The 23382-nt window shown below is 39.8% G+C and overlaps 1 protein-coding gene across 1 annotated transcript in view; it reads left to right on the plus strand.

Moving 5' to 3' along the window:
* AR (androgen receptor) overlaps positions 1-23382 on the plus strand; it is a 181953-nt gene that overhangs the window by 141095 nt on the left and 17476 nt on the right. Inside the window, exon 3 of the mRNA XM_082610314.1 lies at positions 4953-5069. Coding sequence (XP_082466440.1) covers positions 4953-5069 — 117 coding nt within the window. The remainder of the gene's footprint in view (positions 1-4952; positions 5070-23382) is intronic.

The following is a 23382-nucleotide window of genomic DNA, read 5'->3' on the forward strand; positions in this document are numbered from 1 at the left end:
TATAGTGCCATGAAAAAGGGAAAAAAACTATGAATAACAAATAAATAAATAATAAAATAAACTGGCATAATAGAATGAATACAGTTGAAATTTCAATCCATGGTTGGTTGAATTCACGGATGTGAAACACATGACTATGAAGGGCTGACTGCATTCCCTGTTTAAATAATGCTGCATTGAACTACTTTTTTTGTGCTTAACTTATTATCTTCTTATAAAACATTCCAAAAGTCGAATTACTGGTTGAAGTTTATGTGAATTTAATTTTTTTAGGTATATGGCAAAATTGCTCTCTAAAAAGTTTACACACCCACTAACTATACCTTTTCACCAGTAATTAGTATTAAATTTTTACCAGTCTTTCTTGTGAAAATGATACCTTATTTAAATAGTATTTCTATAATTATTAATAAAATTGAAATTGCACAAATTTCATATGCTTACTGATCTTTTGTGGTTCTTCTTTTAATTGCCTGTTCATGTCTGTTGCCCATCTTTCTGTTGTATTGTTCATCGTTATATGTCAAGGAAATTGACCACTGCTTTTACCTACTTGATACTGATATGTATTTTTTAGTTCATGATTGTCTTTAAATTGTATTATTATGTTTGTTTCACATAAGAAAGTTTAAATTTTTTCTAGTCGAGTCTGTCAGAATTTTTGCTTATGTATTCTTTATTGTCATGTTTTAAAAATCCCTTTTGGACCTTCAAAAATTAAAAAATGTTCACCTACAATATTTCAATATCTAACAATATTTCAATAATTTGTTTTTGCTTTTTCATTGACATATTTAATCCATCTGGAATTTATTTTGGTTTCAACTAGTAATTTAACTTTATTATCTTTTCCAAATGAATAATGAGTTGTTCTGACACCATTTAATGAATAAATCATCCTTTCTTTACTGATTTAGAATGACATATTACATGTGCAGAGTCTGTTTTTGGCTTTTCTGGTCTCTTGCACTGATAGGTCTATGCTGAGTCAATACCAAACTGTTGTAATTATTATGGCATTATAATACTTTAAATGTCTAGTAGGAAAAGTCTCATTACTCTTCTTTTTCAAAAATATCTTGGCAATATCACACATTTTATTCCTTTAGATAAACTTTGTGATAATGTTGCCAAAATTTTGTTTGGGTTGATTTAAATTTATAGACTTAACTGGGGAAAAGACTGGCATCCTTGCAGTCTTGCATCTTCCCTTCCAGGAACACTGTACATCTTTCCATTTAATTCTGGTCTTCTTTTACATACCTCAATAAAGGAGTTTTGTTCTGTTTTGTTTTTAGGCTTGTTTATATAGGCCCTGAACTAACACTCTATTTATGAAGCATGAGAAGTCCTACTTCTTCACTCTTCTTTATAGGTTCATAATAAAGACGATGACTTGACCCTCTTCTCATTTGCATGATGTGGTGCCACAGATGGTGGATAACTCCCCTACTTTACCTCCTCAGCTCCATATAGGATTTTTCACAATGAACAAATTGAAAGAAACCTAATCAGACATTGACCTCAGCTCATACTGCATGGCAGCACCAATGGGGCTGACAGAAAACAACAGAAATGAGGAGTCTCTGGAGAAAATATCTGAAGCCTGTCCTGTGACCTTTGTTTCTGCTGGAGCTTTGAATCAGACTTAAGGTTTATGATGGAAGAATAGGACCCATGAAGAAAAATGCAGAACCCTATCAGGCAGTCAAGAATTTCAGAGCCAGCTGGCATGGCTGTTGAGGACCATATGAGGACCTCATATCAGCTCATTATGTGACCATTCACAGGAATAAAGGGTTTGAGCTGTTCTAATAAGAGAGTTATCAAGTATTTAAATGTGTGATCTGTTTGTAGTTCTAGAGTTTGGACTTACTTCCTTCAGCATGTGAGAGGGGTTTTTATATTTTGCCAGAGTTTTCACAGTGACATTTTTTGTGAGACTGATTATAGGTTGTTGATAAAATTTTGCTGTTGGAGGTCAACAGTGTCAAAGAGCCAGGTGTAATGTTTGTAGAATCTGAGGAGGAGAAGGTGGGTTGTAGTTTGTGTTCTCTATGTTAATTAGTCAGTCACCTTGGCTACAGCATGGGAACAGAGGACCTTCTAGGACCATCTTGGAGCAGGCCCAGATCCCATTTACACAGTTCTTTTGTCAACTGAGAAGGCCATACACTTGCTAGACAATAAACAAAGATACTTAACATCCTCAGAGTGCTCAGTCTTAAGACTACACCCACCCACAACATGTCTCCAATGGATGCATTTACTAGATCTTGTGCTGGCTCTACCAATTTCCTGTGATTTGGGGCATGCCATTTCAATACCTTGAGGCCATTTTCATAACTGAGGAGTCAAGCACTACTTTGGGACATTTTATTAGAAGGCTTTTAAAGTCCTTTACAGATCAAAGATTATCTATTTTTAATAATACATCATTATTATATATTATTACCAATGGGTCAAAGCTACAAAGAGACAGACACTGAGTTTCCTGGAAGTAAGAGCCTCATAACAGAGTCCAGAAATGAAGTGGGCTGCAATTCAAGAAAAGGTGGGGCAGGGATGCTATAGAGGGGATTCAAGCTTTTTATGGAGAAGTAGGGGTGGTGTGACCAGTGTTTAAAATTCTTTCCAATATGTAAAATTCATAGCCTTATGGACTATGATATGGAACAAATAAACTGTGTGGTGCCATGCAGGTCAATGTCATTTTAGTGAGCATCATTTTCTTCAGCTGTATAATGGGGTATATAGTAATCCCTGTTATACTTAATTTGTACAAGATTCTTATTAACTTTTGTAAGCTAATCAAATGGGATGGATTTTTATTTTACATTATTATGTTTTATATTAGGTTTTTATTTATTATTACTTTATGTTATTATATGTTATTTAAAATACATAAATAAATAGGTATTATATAGTAGAGTGTAAATGTAACCTTTATATGCACTGGGAAACCAAAAATTCATGTGACTCCCCTTACTGGCATATTCACTTTATTGCAGTAGTCTGGAACCACACCCGCAATATGTCTGAGGTCTGCCTGTAGTCTTGAGGATTGCAGCAACACTGAAACTGTGGGGGTGTCCCAGGTCTAGAATACCACAGCACTGGAAATGAACCCACTGGAATTGGGTACAGGGCCTGCCTTCTAGGAGTTGACACCCAAAGGCTATATGGCAATCATCAAAGCACCATCCGTTCTGTGAACATATTACAGTCCTCAGTTTGCAGCAGAAAGAAGCTGTTAGCAAATTATGTGTTCTATTTCTACAAATAAAATCCTGCAGTATGGTAGAAAGGGTATTGGCCTAGAGGCCTTAGTTTTTTCATTGCTGAGTGAAAGTGATGACAGTACCTACCTCAAAGGATTGCCAAGGCGATTTATTTAAATAGCATGTGTAAACCCCCTCACACAGGCCTTGTTCATAGTAAGTGCCTATTAAATGGTAGTTTTTCTTCCTTAAGGTGCCTCCAATTCAGTGTTCTTCAGGCAAGTCACCTCCCCAGAACTCATCCTTGGAATGAAAGTGTTGTCCTGGGGTGATTTTTAATAGTTCCTTCAAGCCCAGAATTTCAGAGTCCTTTGACAAAGGGAAGAGAAAGAGGGAGGGAGGGAGGGAAGGAAAAAGAAAGGGGGAGAGGAAGGAAAATAAAATTTTGCTAACCTGGTTACAGTGAATCTCCTACAAAAAATAACCTACTACAATAGATGTGACTGTAATGTAAATTTTAGACTGAGTGAAGAGAGAGGAAAGCTGAGCTACAGCTAATTTGTGGGCTTCTCCCCGATATCAAATAGCAATTGTTCTTCAATTTTTATACCTTTTCTCTACTACAAACATTCTTATTCTGCCAAAAGAAGCCTCCTTAAAATCTCGGTCTATCCCATAAAGTAAAGCACAGAAGTAAATGAGAGAAAAAAATACCAAGGACTTGGAGAAAAAAAGGGGTGCGATGAAGGAATGCACAGGCTCAGTCTGGGGGCAGGGCCATAAGTGTAAGTTCTGCATGTTTCAGAGCAGCAGGGTATGTACCGCTGTCTATTTCTGCTGGTGACCCTATGTGCCTCTGGATCTCTCTGTTCCACTTGAGTATTCATTCAGTCAGTTTACTGAAGGCCTACTGTGTGCCAGGCCTGTGCAAGGAGCAAGGAGACAAAGTATTGAGTGAAATCTGTGTTTCTGAGCGGACCTCCGTGTTTTTCTTTGAACAGCTATAATCCTAAGGATTTCTGAGTCTGAGAATGTGTGTGGTGTGTTTGTGTGTGTATATTTCTGTGTATCTCTCACAACTTCACATGTGCATGACACTGATTGTTTTTCTTCTGCTAGCTTCAGAGGACTTCCTTTCATTTTCTGTGTTTACTTTGCAAAGAGTGGGCTTTATCTGTTTGATTTTTATAACCTGCAGGATTGAAGGTATGATCACTAATATTTTAAAAACAATTAAAAATCACATGGAGTTCTTTTTTATAGAAGCCTTAATTGTATTATGAAAAATAAGCATGTTATTAGCTCAAGTATGATCCTATGATGATTACAGAAGTCAGGAGGAGGGAACATTGCCTGAGCCCAAGTCTCTGCTATGCCATGCTAAAGGAGTAACAATTCCCACCATATTTTCCCATGGACATTATTGACTTTTAGTAAAGAGCATCTTATTTAAAAAGTCAGTATGTAATCCTAGTAAAGGAGGTATCAGCAGGGCCTGAATTGTTCATCCCTTTGAAAAACACCTATGAAAACCAAACAATATAGCATTGAATTAAGCCATCCTTGTTTAATAGTTAGAGTCTTCGTGATCAAATCATATGAGACCATTCTCTATCCACTTCTCTCATTGGGCAGAGTATATCTTCACACCTTTTCTGCCTAGAAATACTTTCCAAAGAGACTCTGGCAGCATATTAACAGGACTGTCTACTCTTATATTTGTTCTCCCAGGAAAACAGAAGTACCTGTGTGCCAGCAGAAATGATTGCACCATCGATAAATTCCGAAGGAAAAATTGTCCATCTTGTCGCCTCCGGAAATGCTATGAAGCAGGGATGACTCTGGGAGGTACAATATTTTTCTTCCTCTTTCTCCTTCTTCCTTTCCCTTCCTCATTCTCTTATTCTCTCTTTAAACCAGATTTTCCTCTTTGATGCTTCCATGGAGGCCAGCCATGCTCTAGATACAGGCTGACCCCTTCATATCCAATGTGGCCATCAGCCAGCTGGTGCTTTTCTTTATCTTTAACCATACCACACCGCACTCTGGGGCTCAGCATAGGAGCAGGAGGTGTGAAGCAGGGATCAGGACCCATCAGAGGGTGAGTGAGTGTGGACTTGACTATGAAGGGTTCTCCAGGGGACATAATGGTACTGACCTTATGTTGTTAAGTGGTGGCTAGGATGAGAGAACTAAGGAATCCAGAACAGTCACAGGTGCAGGATGACCCAGGCACAGGCTGGCCCTGAAAACCCAGGAATATCCCTCAGTTAGCTGCTGCCTGTGTTGTGGAGCTGGCCACCTGGAATGAGAAGCTGCTTTTCTTTGGACCCTATGACTAGGCTGCCAAGCAGAGCCAATTTCCTATCCCACATCTCCCAGGGATGAACAGGCTTTTTAATCATTTCCTTTTGTTTGCAAATCTATTGACCATTTCCAAAAGCATTTTTTTTTTAGTAGCAGAGTAACTTGACAGAACGAAGATACAGCTCTTTCAAGGGTAATCCCCCATCATAATGCTCTCTGTCCTTTATTCTGTGTCTACCATGATTGTTGTCACCATTACAGAAAGGTTTGGCTGACACTTACATTTTCCCCCTTCAAATTCCTCATTTCTTCATGTTTATATCTACTCAGTGCCAGGGTCCTCTCTACTGTCTGCTGCTTCCAAAAACATGCACCTTTCATGAGAAAAGCTAGCTTATTAGTCTACTTTGATTTGGAAATTTGAAGAAAGGCAAACCTGTTTCTGAACACCTGAAACTGTAGCCTCATACCTGATTACTTATTATCAGCCTGGAAAACCCAAGTGCCTATAATTCTGCCCTCTCCCCTCCCCTTCTCAAGGCTGATTTAGAGTACTTGTTTATCATTGGCTTTCTGCAAGGTGCTTAATACCTTGTCTGCCTATGTGCATATTTACAGAAACCAACATGGTTGTTTTCTAACCATGTGTGGGTCTTCATGTGGGTAACTGTGTCCTCTCCTCCTCACAGGCTAGTGATAGTCTTTAAACAGACCAAAGTACTAAAAATGAATTGACACAGATTCAGCTTGAGACAGCCTCTCAAGTAGTGTCTAGTACTCCTAGACATTGCAGGCAGATGCTCTGCGAGTGGTTTTCCAGGCAACCACATCAAATAAGATTCAAATAATATGAGAAAAGTCAACTTTGTTCTTCTTTGCTTGGCTTACTACAGAAAAATCCTATAATTGTGGTCTACAGTGGGGAGGAAGAAACAGGACTTGGTGTGGAGGGAGAGTGCAGAAAAATAGCCAGGAAAGTTGACAAAAGGGTTGACAATATGAAGTGTTCTCCATATGAATGTTGTCACAACATTCATGGTGGGGGGTCACCCCATGGTGAGGGTTCTGATATTTTCGACTCTCAATTATTTAGCCCTCTGTGAATTATGTATAAGATATGGGGGCTCCCAGGTAGACAACCCCTTAGTTTTCCATCTGCTGATATGAATTGCAAGCCTGCTTTGACACAGGTAAAGTTTAATGGTAACAAAAGTCCTCACAACATTTGGGCCCAAATCGTAAAATTAGTTTCATGTATCAGCTAACATCTTCTGTTATAAAGCAGACTGTGACATGATTACAGTGAATCTCTTTTGAAAAGAAGTTTGTGTATAACAATTTCACTATTCCATATAGCAGTCCGACATAAATCTGTAAATTAATTTCTTGAAGAGAGTGGTAAAGTAAGTTTTCAGATTGATTTATTAAAGTGTTCAAATTTGAATGGGCTTGGTCAATACAATGAGAAGAAGCTGAGAAGTGCTGCGGCTGGCTTTGGTTTCAGTTCCCTTTTTACATTTACTGAGTGTCTGCTATGTACAAGGTACCATGCTAGGCAATAGAGCTTCAGGCAGGCAAACTTCAAGAAATGTCCAAAAAATACAAGGATTCTTGATGTCCTGTAAATGATCTTGCTTTTGCAGTCAGGCAGACCTAGGTTAAAGGCCCAGCTCCATTATTCACTGTGCCCCTTCTAAGCTTCAATTTCTTCATCTGTAATTTAGACATACCATTCTTACAGAGCTATGATGGAGTCAGATGACATGATGAATGTGAACATGCTTGGTAAATGACAAAGTGCTAGACAAATGTGAGGACTTATTATAATAGTAAGGTCACTGGTAATTTAGCTGGTAAGGCTGTACACAGCACTTCCCAGTTGGCTTTAACCCTGAGTTACTTAGCATACCCTATAATATATAATAGCTCCAACAGGCAGAACATCACCAGAAATCATCTCAAAACAAAAGTACCATCAAGATCCTACTTGGAAGATGATTCTAGTAATTAAGGGAATCATATATTATGTTCAAGTACCACATCAGTAAAAACCCAAATGTTTACCCTCTTAGACACCATTCTCTGAGAAACAAACCTTTCCATTTTGCTAAACTTATCTTCACATTCCTTGCTTCCCTGCTGCAGACACTTCCCAGTTTATTGTTAACTTGCAAATTCAGTGTATACTATACCTTTACTCAAACAATGGAAAAAAGAAAGCAAGCATCAATACAGTGATCCTTCTGAATACATTAGTAATAGACATCCTTTTTCACAAGATGTGGGTTTAGCATCAACATTTTGATCACCTTGAAGGAGATTTTGGATAATTTTGTTTTATTTTTCCCATCACTCAATTCAAAATTGTATAATATCTTCCAAAACGGCAACTAAGAATGTAGCTTTGGTCAAGTCCCTTCTCCCATCTGAGGCTCATATTTCTCATCATAAAAATGAGGTAGTGGGCTTCACCAAGGACCTTTTAGGCCCTACCATTTTGTGATTCTATGTCTAAAGTCACAGAGAAAGGATTGTAGATGTATCAGCCCTTTTTTGGATTGTCTATTCACTGTTCCAGAGGTATAGATTAGTCTAGACTTGAGTGCATTGACTTGCATAATAATTTTAGCTACCTCAAGTCACACCTAAATAAGATATAGCATGTGTCTAGACTGTATGGATAGGTTATTGATAGAGTAGAGGGCAGAAGGACTGTCTTTATATCTTAGAGAACCTGGCACTCTGCAGCTGATGGCTGCTTGGTCTTGATGCCTCAAGGTCTCTAATTTGGCTTTCTCTTTAGTGTTCCCTCTATGTTTGGTGATGGAATCTCCTCAGCTCAGAGATACTTAAAACACATACCCTTTTCCTTTTTGCTTCTAAGCCTATCTACCTGTTGATTCTTGTTATCTTAGCAGCTCTTGGTGTTTCTGAAAGGATCCTGGAGGTGGTTGGATTCTCAGAGTGGCTTCCTTAACGCCTACCTCCAGGCTTTCAACTGCCCATCTACAACAAGGATTGGCCTTTCTTTGAACATTGTTCATTTCTGGCTGCTTTTGAAAAACCACATACTGCTAATTGCTTCAGTAATCTAACCTCCTTGCCTACTTTTTGTTTAAGAAAATTTTAAAAAATATAAATGTCCAAAGAAGCACATTCTCCCTGATGAATTAACTGCTGCTTTTTCACAGTTCATAATTAGAATAAATACACAGCCATTTCTTACTTTTCTCTGCACTTCTCAAGGATATACTCCCAGTTTCCAAGATGGAATAAGAAAGAAAGAATTACCTTTACCCGCCATATTCTTCCCTGACCCTTCCTTCCTTCTCATTTTCTCTCCTATTCCTCTCTAAACATTATTTCTTTCTGTGTTATGCAACTTTTCAGTTCTCAACCTTTAATAAATGGCTTTGGCCCCTGCCTACTCCCTCCTCTCCTGAACCATGGAAGATGGTAGGCCTTTTAGGAATTTCAGGTAATGGCCAAACCCCAGAATAGGAGAAGAAACATGGAGCCCCAGAGCATGTGAGAATCTGAGGGGTGCAGCATTTTCTTCAGAGGTTACTCTAGCATATTTGAGAAGTCTCGTTCTTACTAGGAGGCTGAATTCCACATCTGAGACTCAAAACTGTTAACAGATCTGCAGGTTTTAACAACCTCCATGATTCTCTAGTTGAGAGGATGGCCTGGTCTGATGTTGTCATGGACACTATGAACGTCCTTGTCATTTCCAGTGTTGAAGAGAGCCTTGACGTCAGCTCTTTCATCATTCCCCATGCTCACGAGCAGCCCACCATTGTTACTTCTGGATCACATGCCCTGGATGCAAGAGAGTGATTCCAATGCTGAACTACCATTTCATGGCTTGGTTCTTCAGCGGACAAGTTTCACAACATTTATTCATCCATCAAACTATCCATTCATCTTTCCAAGCAGCCAACTAGCTAACCCTTTCATTTTTCCATCCATTCACTCATCTATTTATCCCTTTAACACATATTAATTGAGTGCCAACTATGTGCCAGTTTCTGTGGTAGGCATTTTGGGGGAACAGAGATGAATGAGATACAATCCCTGCCTTCAGAAATTTAAACAAGGGGAGACAGACCTTGATAACTAATACACCTTAACTTTAAAGGCTAAATAGGAAATGAAGAAGCTGGGAAGAAGTTTAGTGAGGTAGAGGGAAAGGACATTCAAGGCAAAGGGCACAGTTTGAATAAAGGCAGAAAGACATTTTAAAAATTCATTGAGGTTTTGAGGAATAGCACAAGTAGTTTAATATGGCCAGATCTGGAGGAAGGGGGAAGGCAAGATGAAACCACACTGAAAATGTACTTGGTTATTATGCTAAAAGATTTGAACTTCATGCAGTTGAAGAGCTATGACACGGAATAGACATGTTCACATACCATTTTGTTTATTTGAATGTTTGTTTTTTAAGAGAATTAGCAACGGCATGAATGTTGTATAGATGAGGGCTTAAATTTTATAAAAAAGAGATAGTATGCTAGGTAGAGAGAGTGAAATAAATTTCTAGCATCAGTTTTGTTAAACACCTAGGATTATAGCCATGGTTCCTGGGGTTAGTTGCCTCTGCTTGGATTGATACCTGTAAGTGCTGACCATGTGCATAAGTCCTACCCTTATACAAGTCTGCTGCCTTGATCTAGGCCAGTGCTTCTCAGTATAGGTTCTGAGAAAAATAGTTCTGTGACATGATACATGAAAAATTATTTTTTATGGTTAAATAAGTTAGGAAAACTTGCATTTTATGGTCTTGATCAGGAAGATTTACAGTGCATGTTAGCATATCACAGACCTTGTCAAGTATTGCAATAAAGTAACCTGAGGAGCTTGGTAATTCAGGACTCCCAAATTTAACTCAAGCACAGAAAGCTGTTTTCACATAGCACCTGTTAATATCCTATAAAACCACTGTTTTCTGGAATGTACTTTGGAAAACTTGGTTATAGAAAAATACTCTATCCTATAAGCAGACAATACCCCTAGCCCAAGTCATCCATTTTATAGATGTGTATACCTACATGTATATTGCTCACCAGGAGAATCAATTAAGAATTACTTCATGACCAAGAGCAGACCATCTTCACCACATCTCAAGTGTATGCACCAGAGACTACTAAAACCACTAAAGTAAAACATGTTGGGTCTATAGTATTATTGCCATACACAAAGGATAGGATATAATTCAGGCCCAAGTTATCTAATGGCCACAGGTACATATTCCTGACCCAAGGAGCATGCTAGATACATAATTTCTGAGAAATATAATGACTTCTAGCATCATGCAAAGTGATCAGTAAATATTTTGGCTATCTAGACATTCTACCCTAAAGTATAACAGTCCTTTTGTGTACTCTCTGACTAGCATTCCAACATCCACCCAGAACCTCATCATGGTGCTACCACATACCCTCATTGCTCATGTAGGAGGCCTAGAAATTACAGATTTGAAGAATTTGTGCCCAACTGCCCACCCAATGATTGAATCCCCTCTAAACCCTGTTCAGCAAGCAGCAGAGTACCATAAAGAATCAACAATGTGGAACTCAGTTAATGGAATTTCCTCCCTTCTACTTGGACTCTGTAGATTAGAGCCCAAAAAGTCTCTAGGTTGGAGATATAAGCAGTAAGTCTAAATTCTAAGAAGTGCTACTCCCCACACAAATTTCTTAGATACTTGAGTGCTCCTACACATCAGCAACTGAGGCATGCACAGAGGAGCAGAATTGCCCTATAAATTTTGACACCAACCTGTACAACATGTTGCTCAGCACTTACAGTTTCTGGTTTTGTTTTGCTTTTTTTTTTCTTTTGGTTTTGTGTTTTAAGAGGTCCTGTGTATAGTGAAAATAGCTTGGTGGGCTAGGATACATACAAGCCTTGTTTCTAGTCCTGGCTCTGGCACTTACTGCCTTGATGACCTTGGATAAATCATTAGATCGCTCTGAGCCTCAGTTTCCCCAACTCAGTTTTCCAACTACACTATGGGAATAATAAAATTTTCCTTACAGAATGGTGGCAAATTTGTAAAGAATCTGGTACATAGTAGGCACACAATAAATATCACTGTACCTCCCTTTTTGGATGAAAATTGGTCTGTGTGCTCCCAGTCACTAATGGAGCCCGTTCTCTCTGCTATAGGAGTGTGGATTATGGTACTGGTTTCTTGGTTCTCTGTTGTCTGAACTTCCCCTGAATTAACCCTTGCAATCTGTCCTCCAGAGTCAATATTGCCATCCTCCAATGGGTTACATACATATTTTGTGACATTGGAGAGAAAAAGGTATACTTCTCTCTAATTGTAGTTCTCAAGTGAACTTGTATATGGAGAGATGAGAGACTGTATCTCTTATTTCCTCCAAACCAAATTATCTGGTACAGCACATATATGCTGTAGTCTGTCTCTGAATGTTTCTTTTTTAGAGAACTATGGTAGAGGTAAATAATTTTCTCTGATCATCAAACTTGATGATACCACATATCTGGTTCTTGAATAAGTATCTAACTTATAAAATCTCCACTTAAAATCCTTGAGTTTTTAAAGTGTAATAGTAGCAGAAAGGTTTTATTGCTGTTTACTTTCGCTGTGAGTGCTCCAGATTCCCTCAGGTGCTTTTGAGAGAGTAAAATGATGTCACAGGCAATGTTTTTTGAAGGTAGTATGCAGAAAGTTAAGAGTACACAGCCCACAATAGGTCATATATACAAAGGCAAGTATTTTCCAAATATAAAAATTCAGAAAAAAATTTCATATGAACTGATAACATAACGGTTTGTTTGAAAACATTTTACTTTTGATTTAAGAAAAGTGCCACTTATAGTTACAAATTGGAGAATGTATTCCTTAAGATTAACAAAAGTGTTTAGAATATTTACCTATTGTCCTGAACTTATACATAGACAATTTACCTGAGAAAAATGCTTTTTTAGAGACTTTTGTACATCCTTTGGGATCATGTTTGTATGAAGTAGAACTAAGGGGGAAATACACAACCACCCAGAAACCAGTAGAGCCTTCAAATTATCTATTATTGATAATATTTCCATGGCAACAGATATCTAGGAAGTAAATTGCAAATGGCATCACTACTCTAGATCACCTCTTTTGGAATCAAGTTCCATTCTCTTCAGTCCATTTAATTCTTGCTACACTTTTTAGATCTCTTAACCCAGGCATAGAAATGTATTTCTTTCTCCTGTTTAATACCCCATTGGACCAGTGGTTATGTAGCTGAAGTGAAAATTGATTGTTGAGGGACATTTCAGACTTCTAGCAGTCAGCACTTAAAACAATGTAAGCACCAATCCTGAAGAAATCACCTGCAGAAAACTTGGACTGACATTTGAAACTAAAAAGAAAATCTGGATCTTGACCAAGACATAAGGTCACCAGCCTGGGCCTGCACAGTGTGGTGTATCATGCTGGCCACAATGAAACTGGAAGAGACTGAGGACTCTCACCAGGGTGGAAAATGAGGCATGGAAGCTTTGATTAGTGAGCTGTTAGGCACACAGACATTAATTTCAAAGCATTCCCATCTCCAAGCTGAGTAATAATGTTTGTAATATTATGGGATTGTTTGGCAGCTACAAGAAATTCAGAAAACTGAATAAGGAGTCTTTATTGGCCTCTGAGTGGCTATAATGAGACCTTTAAATTTCACATCCCTTCCCTTCCTCCACATCCTCTCTGCCCAACCACCACCACCACTTAATTCTTGCCCACTACGTAGCAAGAGGCACATAACAAACACATATATAAGCTCTTTAGTTTATTCGTCAATAAAGTAGAAAAGAAAGGGGAAAAAACCCGCAAAACTCCAAGTAAAGAATTTTCCATTTCCCAGTCTCACTTCTGTCTTACAAGTAGGTAGGAAATGAGACAAGGAAACCCCCAGTCCAAAATGGCAGTCACTCATTCTCCCCAACTTTGTATGCTGCCTCCTATGTCAGAGGATCTGACTCAAGTATCTGATTATTGGGCCTGCTAGGTGCTAGCCCATTGTTAAGTTGCTATGTTCACCAGTGTCACTGTTTCATATTAGGAAAATATCCAGGTTGGATACTGCAAGCATCTGAAAATGACCAGACACTGAAGAAAGGCTGACCTGCCTCATTCAGACTGAGGGTTCTAGAGGGCTCTAGTGGATAGCTGGAAATACCTGGAATCTGAAGCTTAGGGGCTTAAGCCTTTGCTCTTCAACAGATACTCTAATGTTGGGACTGGGGGCTACACTCTTAGTGCATGACTCCTCCCAGTGGGACTGATGGTGTTTCCCTACCTCACAGGGACATTGTGAGGACTAAATAATAGAGTTACCAATTCATGTAGTCATGAGCATCATGATTGTTGTTTTCTGTAATATGACTTGGCATTAACAGAGTGCCCTTTGATTGTTTTTGATTGTATATGATAGCATCAGGCACTGACTCAAGTGGATGCAGTGAAGCTCTGGCTCAGTTACTTGCTTTCCACAGTGTGCTGCTGCTGGGAAGAAGCTTTGCTAATAGGACTCAAAGTGCTACCTTGAACAAGAAGCCACTGTGCCTATCTGAGGCTCCTGTGGCATTTTCACTTGGTTATTAGGCAACTCATGAGTTTCCTCTTACCTCCATTTTGCTGGACCACTGCCAAGGAACTAGATCTTAACCTCAGGCTCCATCATTGAGCTGAACGTAGTAGCTGATCCACAGAAGTTCAGTAAACAAAGACCAGATTTCTGATTTTCCTGGAGAAACACCCCCAAGAAGCCAGCCAGCCTCTCTCTTCAAACAGACCAGGAGACTACAGTCAGACATTTATTTTCTCCCTATTCCCAAAGTTAATGTGACTCTGCTTTTAGGAACACGCACACACTTGAACTTTTCATAAAGCAGGAGGAAGGCAAAATCCAAGAACCAGTGCCTACTCTCTTGTTTTCTATTAAAGTTAAGATGATGGAGGAAAGTAGATAAGACTTTACCTCTTCTAGCTTTAGTGCCCCACACTGTTCACTCACACCATACACTTGCTTCTCCAGCAAGTATGAAGCCTTGTTTTTCTCCCAAGCCAGCCTCAACATTTTCATTGATGTAAGAGGAGAGTTCCTTAGAGTTTGTAATATCTTGCTATGCTCTGACTCTTCCTCAGAGCCTCCATATCGAAACTAGTTTCCTTCTGGTGGGTGTGCAGTCTTTGAGGCCAGGGGCAGACAGGTATGAGGGTCAGAAGCACTCTTCCAGCCTTGCCTGGGACCTGCATTTTCCACCCTCTTCCTTCTCCTCTCTCCATCTACACACACACACACACACACACACACACACACACACACACACACACACTTCTTTCTCCTTCCCCTGACTCAGCAACATTCTGGAGAAAAGCCAAGGAAGGACTTCAAGGAGGGAAGGGAGTCTCCCCCTCCTTGGGGCAGAATTTTAATCTCCAGGCCAACAAGAGGTTCCCTAATGTGGATTGAAAGGCTAATGGGGTTTATTTTTTAACTGCTTTCTATTTGTTTGAATGTTGCATATTTCTGCTAGTGAATTTTCCTTTAATAAAGCCGTTAATACACCAGTGGTATTTTCTTATTTACAACAGACTGACAGGACTAATGCTGTTAACATTGGGCCTTTTTTTCTTTTTCGTTTTTCTCTCTCTTTTTTTTTTTTTCCTCTCGTTTGCTTTCCAGGTCATGCTGACCTGTTCGGCTTGGACTGTTTCACATTTGTTTTTAATGTCAGTTTAAATGTAATTGTAAAAGCATGTATGCTCTAAATTCACGTAGTTACTTTTTCCAGTAGAAAAGCCTCATATGCGAAACCATTTCCAGGCTCTGCAATTTCACATGAGCAGGTTTTTGGTAATGACCTTGTGCCCCTCACCCAGGATGGCATCTGGACAGTGAACCTCTTTCTTGTGGCTCAGTAGTCAGAGAGAGGAGACTTGGAAATAGTTTCTGCCAGGTCCTGTGCTTTGGCAAGCATATGCAGAATTGCATATCATTCTATTATTAATTACGTTTACTCCTCCATGAACTAAAAACCATTAGACTAAACAGTCCAACATAAACCTTGAAAGATAAAATTCAATATTCTATTCCCTGGCAATTCCTATGACTCAGAATTGGGACTGGGAGGAGAATGCGGGTGTGGGAGGAAAGACCAAGAAACCTTCTTGCCTGAGAGAATTTGGCCTACACTTATTCATGTACACTTACACTTGGATGCACCCCTACTAATCTCTCACTCCATGACTGCCAAGAACTGGCTCTGTTCCCTGTCTCTTATCCTTGTCCTAATTCTTCCCCACTCATTTCCAGCTGACCCTTCTCCCCACTAACATGCTACCCTACCTGATAAAATTGAAAGAGTACTACCCTAAAAGTCAGGATACCTGGTTCTAGTTCCTGCTTTGTTACTATCTAGCTGTGTGACCTTGGGCAAGACTTAGCTTTGGCCTTCAGTCTGTTCATCTTTATAATAGGGATTTGTTTCAATGGGAAAGGAAGAAATAGACAAGATCTGGGGCTTTCAAACATTTTCTTGGCAATGGAATCTTTTCTTCAAACAAAATCTGATGCAGAGTCCCAAATGAAGATACGGAATAGAGCACTGCTTTGAAAGAAGGAGGGTTTATTGGAGCCACATTCTCAGGCCTACTTTACCTCTTCTCAGGGCCCTTTAAAATCCTTGGGGCTCCACTACTGTACTAGACTGATGTCTGGGGAAACTTCTAATTAGATTCTCTCTCCTAATTGATTTAAATCCCTGTGGAAACTCTATATGTTTCTTTTTTTATGTTTTTATAACATCTGTATTGGAGTATAGTTGCTTTACAATGTTGTGTTAGTTTCTGCTGTATAACAAAGTGAATCAGCTCTATGTATACATATATCCCCATATCCCCTCCCTCCCACCATCCCTATCCTACCCCTCTAGGTGGTCACAGAGCACCGAGCTGATCTCCCTGTTTCATCAGTTACCTTTTTCAGAGAGAAATCCAGCTGCTTGAGATAAAGGGAATGACGTGGAGCAATGTGGGGTTTAGCAACTACCAAGAAAGAGTAAGAGGCATCATATATTGATGTACAGAATTTACTGTGTGCTAAGCACCTTACATGTAGTCTCTTAGGTAAAGTTACAACAACTCTGTGAGGTAGATCCTATAATTATCTTAAGATTCTTTAACCTGTCAGTTTGGCCCTCAAACTTTGACTTGAGACCAGTTGACCAAGATGGAAGACAATATTTCTTATAGGTTGCCACCCTAAGCAGTTTTTCAGAATGTTTTCTAGCTAGAGATTCATTCTTGGAAAATGTCATAGCCTGCCCATTGATATACACTTTTACAGAATTCGGAGTACTTTCATTGAGATCATCTCACTTTCTCCAAATAATAGTCCTATGCAGTAGTCAGGTCAGATGAGAAAACTGAGGTGTAGGAGAAATCAAGGGATATGTTCAAGGTCAGACATCCCATAAGAATGTGAATACCACCATCAATAATAAAAAGCCCTTTCTTGTGAATAACATTTTAGAACTTTGATGTCACCATTGCATTCTGCCTCCTTAAGTACAGTGAAAATTTTCACCATGCTACAGTCTTGGAGGGTTCTTCTGGTGGTGGAGAATCTTCCCTCTACTCTGAGACACCACCACAGTGTCTATATTCCTCTTTAACAACCTTATTAGTTAGGTGCTAATGTTATCCCCAATTTATAGATGAGGAACTTGAGGTACAGAGAGGCTAAGTCTTGCCCAGAGTCACACAGCTAGTGAGCAATACAGCCAGGCTTAACACTGAGACAGTCTGACTCCAGACTTTTTGCTGTTAACTACTACCCTTTGTATATATATCAAGAAACTAAGAGCAAAAGAAGGAAAAGGATGTTCTGGAGATCATACAGTGAGCTCCCCTGGATCTTAATCCAGTGTTCCTCTGAATATCTAAACCTAAAGTTGTACAATGAAATCCCCTGACTCTAATCCTAGTGGATGGAAAGATGGTTGGCATGATTTAAGCCAGAGGCCACAAATTGGTTTTCCACAGGCCAAAATTGACTTGCAGAATTGTTTGTCCAGTACAAACAGTCTTAGATTGCCCCTAGGCAGGGCATCAATCACTTTCCCTGTCCCCAGCCCACCCTATTTATGTTCACTAGGCTGTTTTAGATCATTTGCATATCTGCCTGACTAGTGAAGATATTCGAGTTCATGACCCATACATTTAAGCATTATAATATATAAGCACCTGCACACACACACACATAATTTCAGACATTCACATAAGTACAGCCTAGTCTGGTTTCACAAAGAATTTGAAGCTCTGCACCAAATGTACCTTTGTGTTTAGTTAGCATTTAGAATTACACTTAAGACCTGAATTCAGTTTTATAGGCAGTTATATGCTGAAGAAACTCAGTTACTTTTTTTCATCTCCTAATGTGTCACTCTTCCCTTCCCTCCTCTGCCATATCTGGTTCTCTGCTAACCCTGCTGTCCCTTCTTCCCCATGTCTGAGTTTGGTCTCCTGTAATCCAGTCAATCTCTACTCTTTAGGAATGTATGGAGAGTGAAGAAAATCATTTTGGAGGGCTCACTACGTGCCAGGCATTCTCTCTCATTTAGTTCTCATAAGTGACCTAGGAAGCAGGAAGCGGCTCCCCCATTTTACAAAGGCGGAAACTGAATCTCAGAGAAGCTAGGCAATGGGCTCAAAGTTATTAAGCTAGTAATTGAGGGAGCTGGGGTTTGAATCCAAGATTTTCTGATTCCAAAGACTTGTCTATACCCCAATTTTGTAAGGAAAGTATATTAGTTTTCCACTGCCGCATAACAAATTACCTCATATTTAGTACCCATTTATCAGCTCACAGTTCTGTAAGTCAAAGCTACAGTAATCAATACAGTATGGTACTGGCACAAAGACAGAAAGATAGATCAATGGAACAGGATAGAAAGCCCAGAGATAAACCCACGCACATATGGTCACCTTATCTTTGAAAAAGGAGGCAGGAATGTACAGTGGAGAAAGGACAGTCTCTTCAATTAGTGGTGCCGGGAAAACTGGACAGGTACATGTAAAAGTATGAGATTAGATCACTCCCTAAGTCGATACACAAAAATAAGCTCAAAATGGATTAAAGACCTAAATGTAAGGCCACAAACTATCAAACTCTTAGAGGAAAACATAGGCAGGACACTCTATGACATAAATCACACCAAGATCCTCTTTGACCCATGTCCTAGAGAAAGGGAAATAAAGAGAAAAATAAACACATGGAACCTAATGAAACTTAAAAGCTTTTGCACAGCAAAGGAAACCATAAACAAGACCAAAAGACAACCCTCAGAATGGGAGAAAATATTTGCAAATGAAGCAACTGACAAAGGATTAATCTCCAAAATTTATAAGCAGCTCATGCAGCTCAATAACAAAAAAACAAACAACCCGATCCAAAAATGGGCAGAAGACCTAAATAGACATTTCTCCAAAGAAGATATACAGACTGCCAACAAACACATGAAAGAATGCTCAACATCATTAATCGTTAGAGAAATGCATATCAAAACTCCAATGAGATATCATCTCACACCAGTCAGAATGGCCATCATCAAAAAATCCAGAAACAATAAATGCTGGAGAGGGTGTGGAGAAAAGGGAACACTCTTGCACTTCTGGTGGGAATGTGAATTGGTACAGCCGCTATGGAGAACAGTATAGAGGTTCCTTAAAAAACTACAAATAGAACTACCATATGACCCAGCAATCCCACTACTGGGCATATACCCTGAGAAAACCATAATTCAAAAAGACTCATGTACCAAAATGTTCATTGCAGCTCTATTTACAGTAGCCCAGAGATGGAAACAACCTATGTGTCCATCATCGGATGAATGGATAAAGAAGATGTGGCACATATATACAATGGAATATTACTCAGGCATAAAAAGAAATGAAATTGAGCTATTTGTAATGAGGTGGATAGACCTAGAGTCTGTCATACAGAGTGAGGTAAGTCAGAAGGAGAAAGACAAATACCGTATGCTAACACATATATATGGAACTTAAGAAATAAAAATGTCATGAAGAACCTAGGGGTAAGACAGGAATAAAGACACAGACCTACTAGAGAATGGACTTGAGGATATGGGGAGGGGGAAGTGTAAGCTGTGACAAAGCGAAAGAGAGGCATGGACATATATACACTACCAAACGTAAAATAGATAGCTAGTGGGAAGCAGCCGCATAGCACAGGGAGATCAGCTCGGTGCTTTGTGACCACCTAGAGGGGTGGGATAGGGAGGGTGGGAGGGAGGGAGACGCAAGACGGAAGAGATATGGTAACATATGTATATGTATAACTGATTCACTTTGCTATAAACAGAAACTAACACACCATTTTAAAGCAATTATACTCCAATAAAGATGTAAAAAAATAAATAAATAAATTTTAAAAATAAATAAAGAAATAAATAAAAGAAGTCTGACACAGCATGACTGGATTCTCAGCTCAGTGTCTCACAAGGATGAAATAAAACTATTGGTCAGGGGCTTTGTTCTAATCTGGAGCTCACAGTCCTCTTCCAAGCTCATGTGATTATGGCAGGATTCAGTTCCTTGCAGTTGTATGATTAAGGTTTCTGTTTCCTTTCTGGCTGTCTGTCAGAGCCTGCTCTTAACTCCCAGAGGCTGCCCTCATTCCTTGCCATGTGTACACCTCCACTTTCAAAGCCTGCAACAGAGAATCTTCCTTATATTGAATCACCCTGATTCCGTGAATACCTTTCCAGAAAGAGTCCAGTCCCTTTTAAGTCTTATCTGATTAGGTCAGGACCATCAAGGATAATGACCCTCAAAATTCAACTGATTTGTGACCTTAATTACATCTACCTAATCCTTTTATAACAACACCTATATTGGTGCTTGACTAAATAACTGGAAGAAGGTATGTGTACACCAGGGGTTGGGAATATTGGTAGCCATCAAGTATACCTAACCACAGGAAATGATTCTTTTATCCTTCAAATTCCATGGTGAGATTCAAGGAAGAGAAACATCCTTGACCTTGGGGAGAGGAACTTGAATTTTCTAAGACTTTGTAAACTTTACCACACCTTGCCTCTCCCCTGCCCAAGGATGAGAAAACCTCTGTCTTGAGGTAGCAAGGAATAAGGCTGGAATAGTGCCTAATGGTCATAGTGGCTATAGAAGCTACAGATTAATCACATCTACTTCTCCTGAGGGATGTACCATTGAACCTGATTGGAAAAATCTTTCTCTGTTGCTGTAGAGACAGCCCTCGTAGGAGTCTAATGCCACTATGCTGAAAAGTCAGTTCCCTATAGGGTCCAGACAGCAGGATCCAGGCATGTTTTCAAGGGCTCTATTCCCCTAAATATCAGGTACAGACAAGGATGTGCCTTGCCAATGTCCCTTTCTTGTCACTGCTTTGACCTACGATTGAAAGACAGTGATGAGATGCAAAGCAACTCACACACCATTAGAACTATCAACCTTTACTGTTCCCTTTATCCTGGCTTCATCACTCAATTTGAGCAAACCAATGGATCTCTGTGGTAACACAGGGGCCTGACAAGCCTGTACCTCACATGAAAGAGTTAGATATGACTCTGGGGCTCAGGTGCAGGAGACAGGAGGGGTGTGGGGGTGGCCTTCATGGATGAAAACAAGGCCTTGGGCATTGAGTAACAGCTGAGACTAGCAAGCCTCATTGTCCAGCATTCCAAGTCGTCTAGCAACATGCTGGCCTCTGCTGCACAGAGAGAACAGAGGATCCCCCGGCAGAATGAATGGAATCTGATTTCAATTATGTTCAGTACAGTCACCCTCTTCAGGCAGAGAGGCCAGAACACCTGGTGCAGCTTGGGCCACCGTGGCCGCAGGGACAGCAGGTTACCCAGGTCCTGGAGGCAAGTGGGAATGTGGATTCTCTTTCTCAAGCAGATGCCATATAGGTCTAGAGGAGGAGGATATGAAAATACCAGCCAAGTTTTCATTAGCACTATGCAGAGAAGGAGAATTATTTTAGGTTGATAGATTCTCTTCACAGTCTCTGCACATATTGATCTTTCTTGTAATGAGTTTGCTTAGGTCCACGAGTCATCAGCCCACTGAGATCTGAGTCATTGGTGGGAGAGTCAAGGTGACAGAGCATACCACGCTGATTGCACCAGCACCAATTCCTCTCTGTGTCGTTCCACCTTTTTGAAAAACCCATGGATTCTTCTATATACAATTCATTTGGATTTGTTTTTTAATCAGTAGCATGAGTAGGGCATGACAAATGGGACAGCTGCCCCAGAGAACAGTCTAGATTCACAACAGTATTCCATAGAACTTTGTGAGATGAAGGATATGCTCTGTAACTGTACTGTCCATTGTAGCAGCCATAAGCCACATGTGCCTTTTGTGCACTTGAACTGTGGCTAGTGAGACTAAAGAATTATATTTTTAATTTTATTTAATTTTAATTAATTTTAATTTAAGTAGCTACATGCATCTAGTGGCTCTTGTGTTGGACAGTGCAAATCTAGAAGGAGTTCAGAGAGGCAGGTACTGAGATAGAGTAGAAATGACTAACTTACTCAAAAAGAGAGCTGGTATGGTACAGGGAACTCTGTATTAGGAATAAGAGCCTGGTTCTAGTCTCTGCTCTGACAGTAGGAGACCACACTCACTCTGGCCTCAGGCTCTCCATCCTTGACTTGAAATGTTGGATTAACAACAGAAGTCCTGGAATAATGGCTAAGGCCTGAATTCAACTTTGGGATACAGAAGAGTTTTAGGAAGAAATTAAAATATTATATGAACGCCTTCTAGGAGTATGTATATGTGTGTGTGTGTGTTATTTGCACATGCATTGTGGGGGCAAGAAGGCGGTAAAGCATTCAGTTCAGTTCACCAGAGTTCCCACCATTCTCCTATAAACACACACACACACACACACTGTATTACTTGTGTAGACAATGAAGGTATATTAATTCTGTGAACCCCCGGATGTGATGAGTTCTAATGACCCTTCCTATTTTGTCATGCTATGAATCTCCAAGCCACTATAGTTCCCCAAACCTATTTCTACTTTGGGCAAATGACTAGAGGAGTCTCATAGCTTCTGCCTTTTACTTTCTGGATTTGATGCTAGTTACTGAAGTTTAGAGTCACGGGTGAGGGTGTAAGGCAGGGAGGATATAACCCTAGCCCTACTCCTCAACTCTATTGGGCTAGAAGTAGGGTTTAGGGCTTCAGACTCCTTGGGGATGCAGTATGATATAGTAGAAAGAGCATTGGCTTTATAGTCAGACTAAGTTAAGATTTTTAGGTTCTGTTTCTTGATAGCTGTGTTACCTCAGTTTACTCACTTGCAAAACAGAGATAGGAAATATTCCTCACCTCCTAAGACCATTGTGGAATTAAGTGATATGTTTATGAAGTGAAGTATATAGAAGGCTCAGAAAAAATAATTAACCTTATATCTCTTAGTTCCCTCAGGCATAAGGCTAATTATATCTCTGTCTTCTCCCAGGCTGAAAGGGGGACTACATGGCCTGGCAACTTCTGAGCCCAAGGTCAGGAAGTACCAGTGATGGGGAAGAGAATGTCTACCTCTAGAACCTGTACCAGGGGAGCAGATCCAGAAGTCACTGCCAGTCTGTGGAGCTGCCTACATGAGCCCATGTCAGCAATGGGTTCCCCAGATGACAAAAAATTTTAGGGGCCATGCCAGTAGCTCTGGGACAAGATGAGCTTAGTCCTGCCCATACCTCCAGCTTGTGCCGTTGATGGGAGGTGGGAGTTGACAGTGGGTGTGCATATCTCCTT

This window comes from Mesoplodon mirus (assembly GCF_964341445.2).
Source record: "Mesoplodon mirus genome assembly, chromosome: X".
NCBI lineage: Eukaryota > Metazoa > Chordata > Mammalia > Artiodactyla > Ziphiidae > Mesoplodon > Mesoplodon mirus.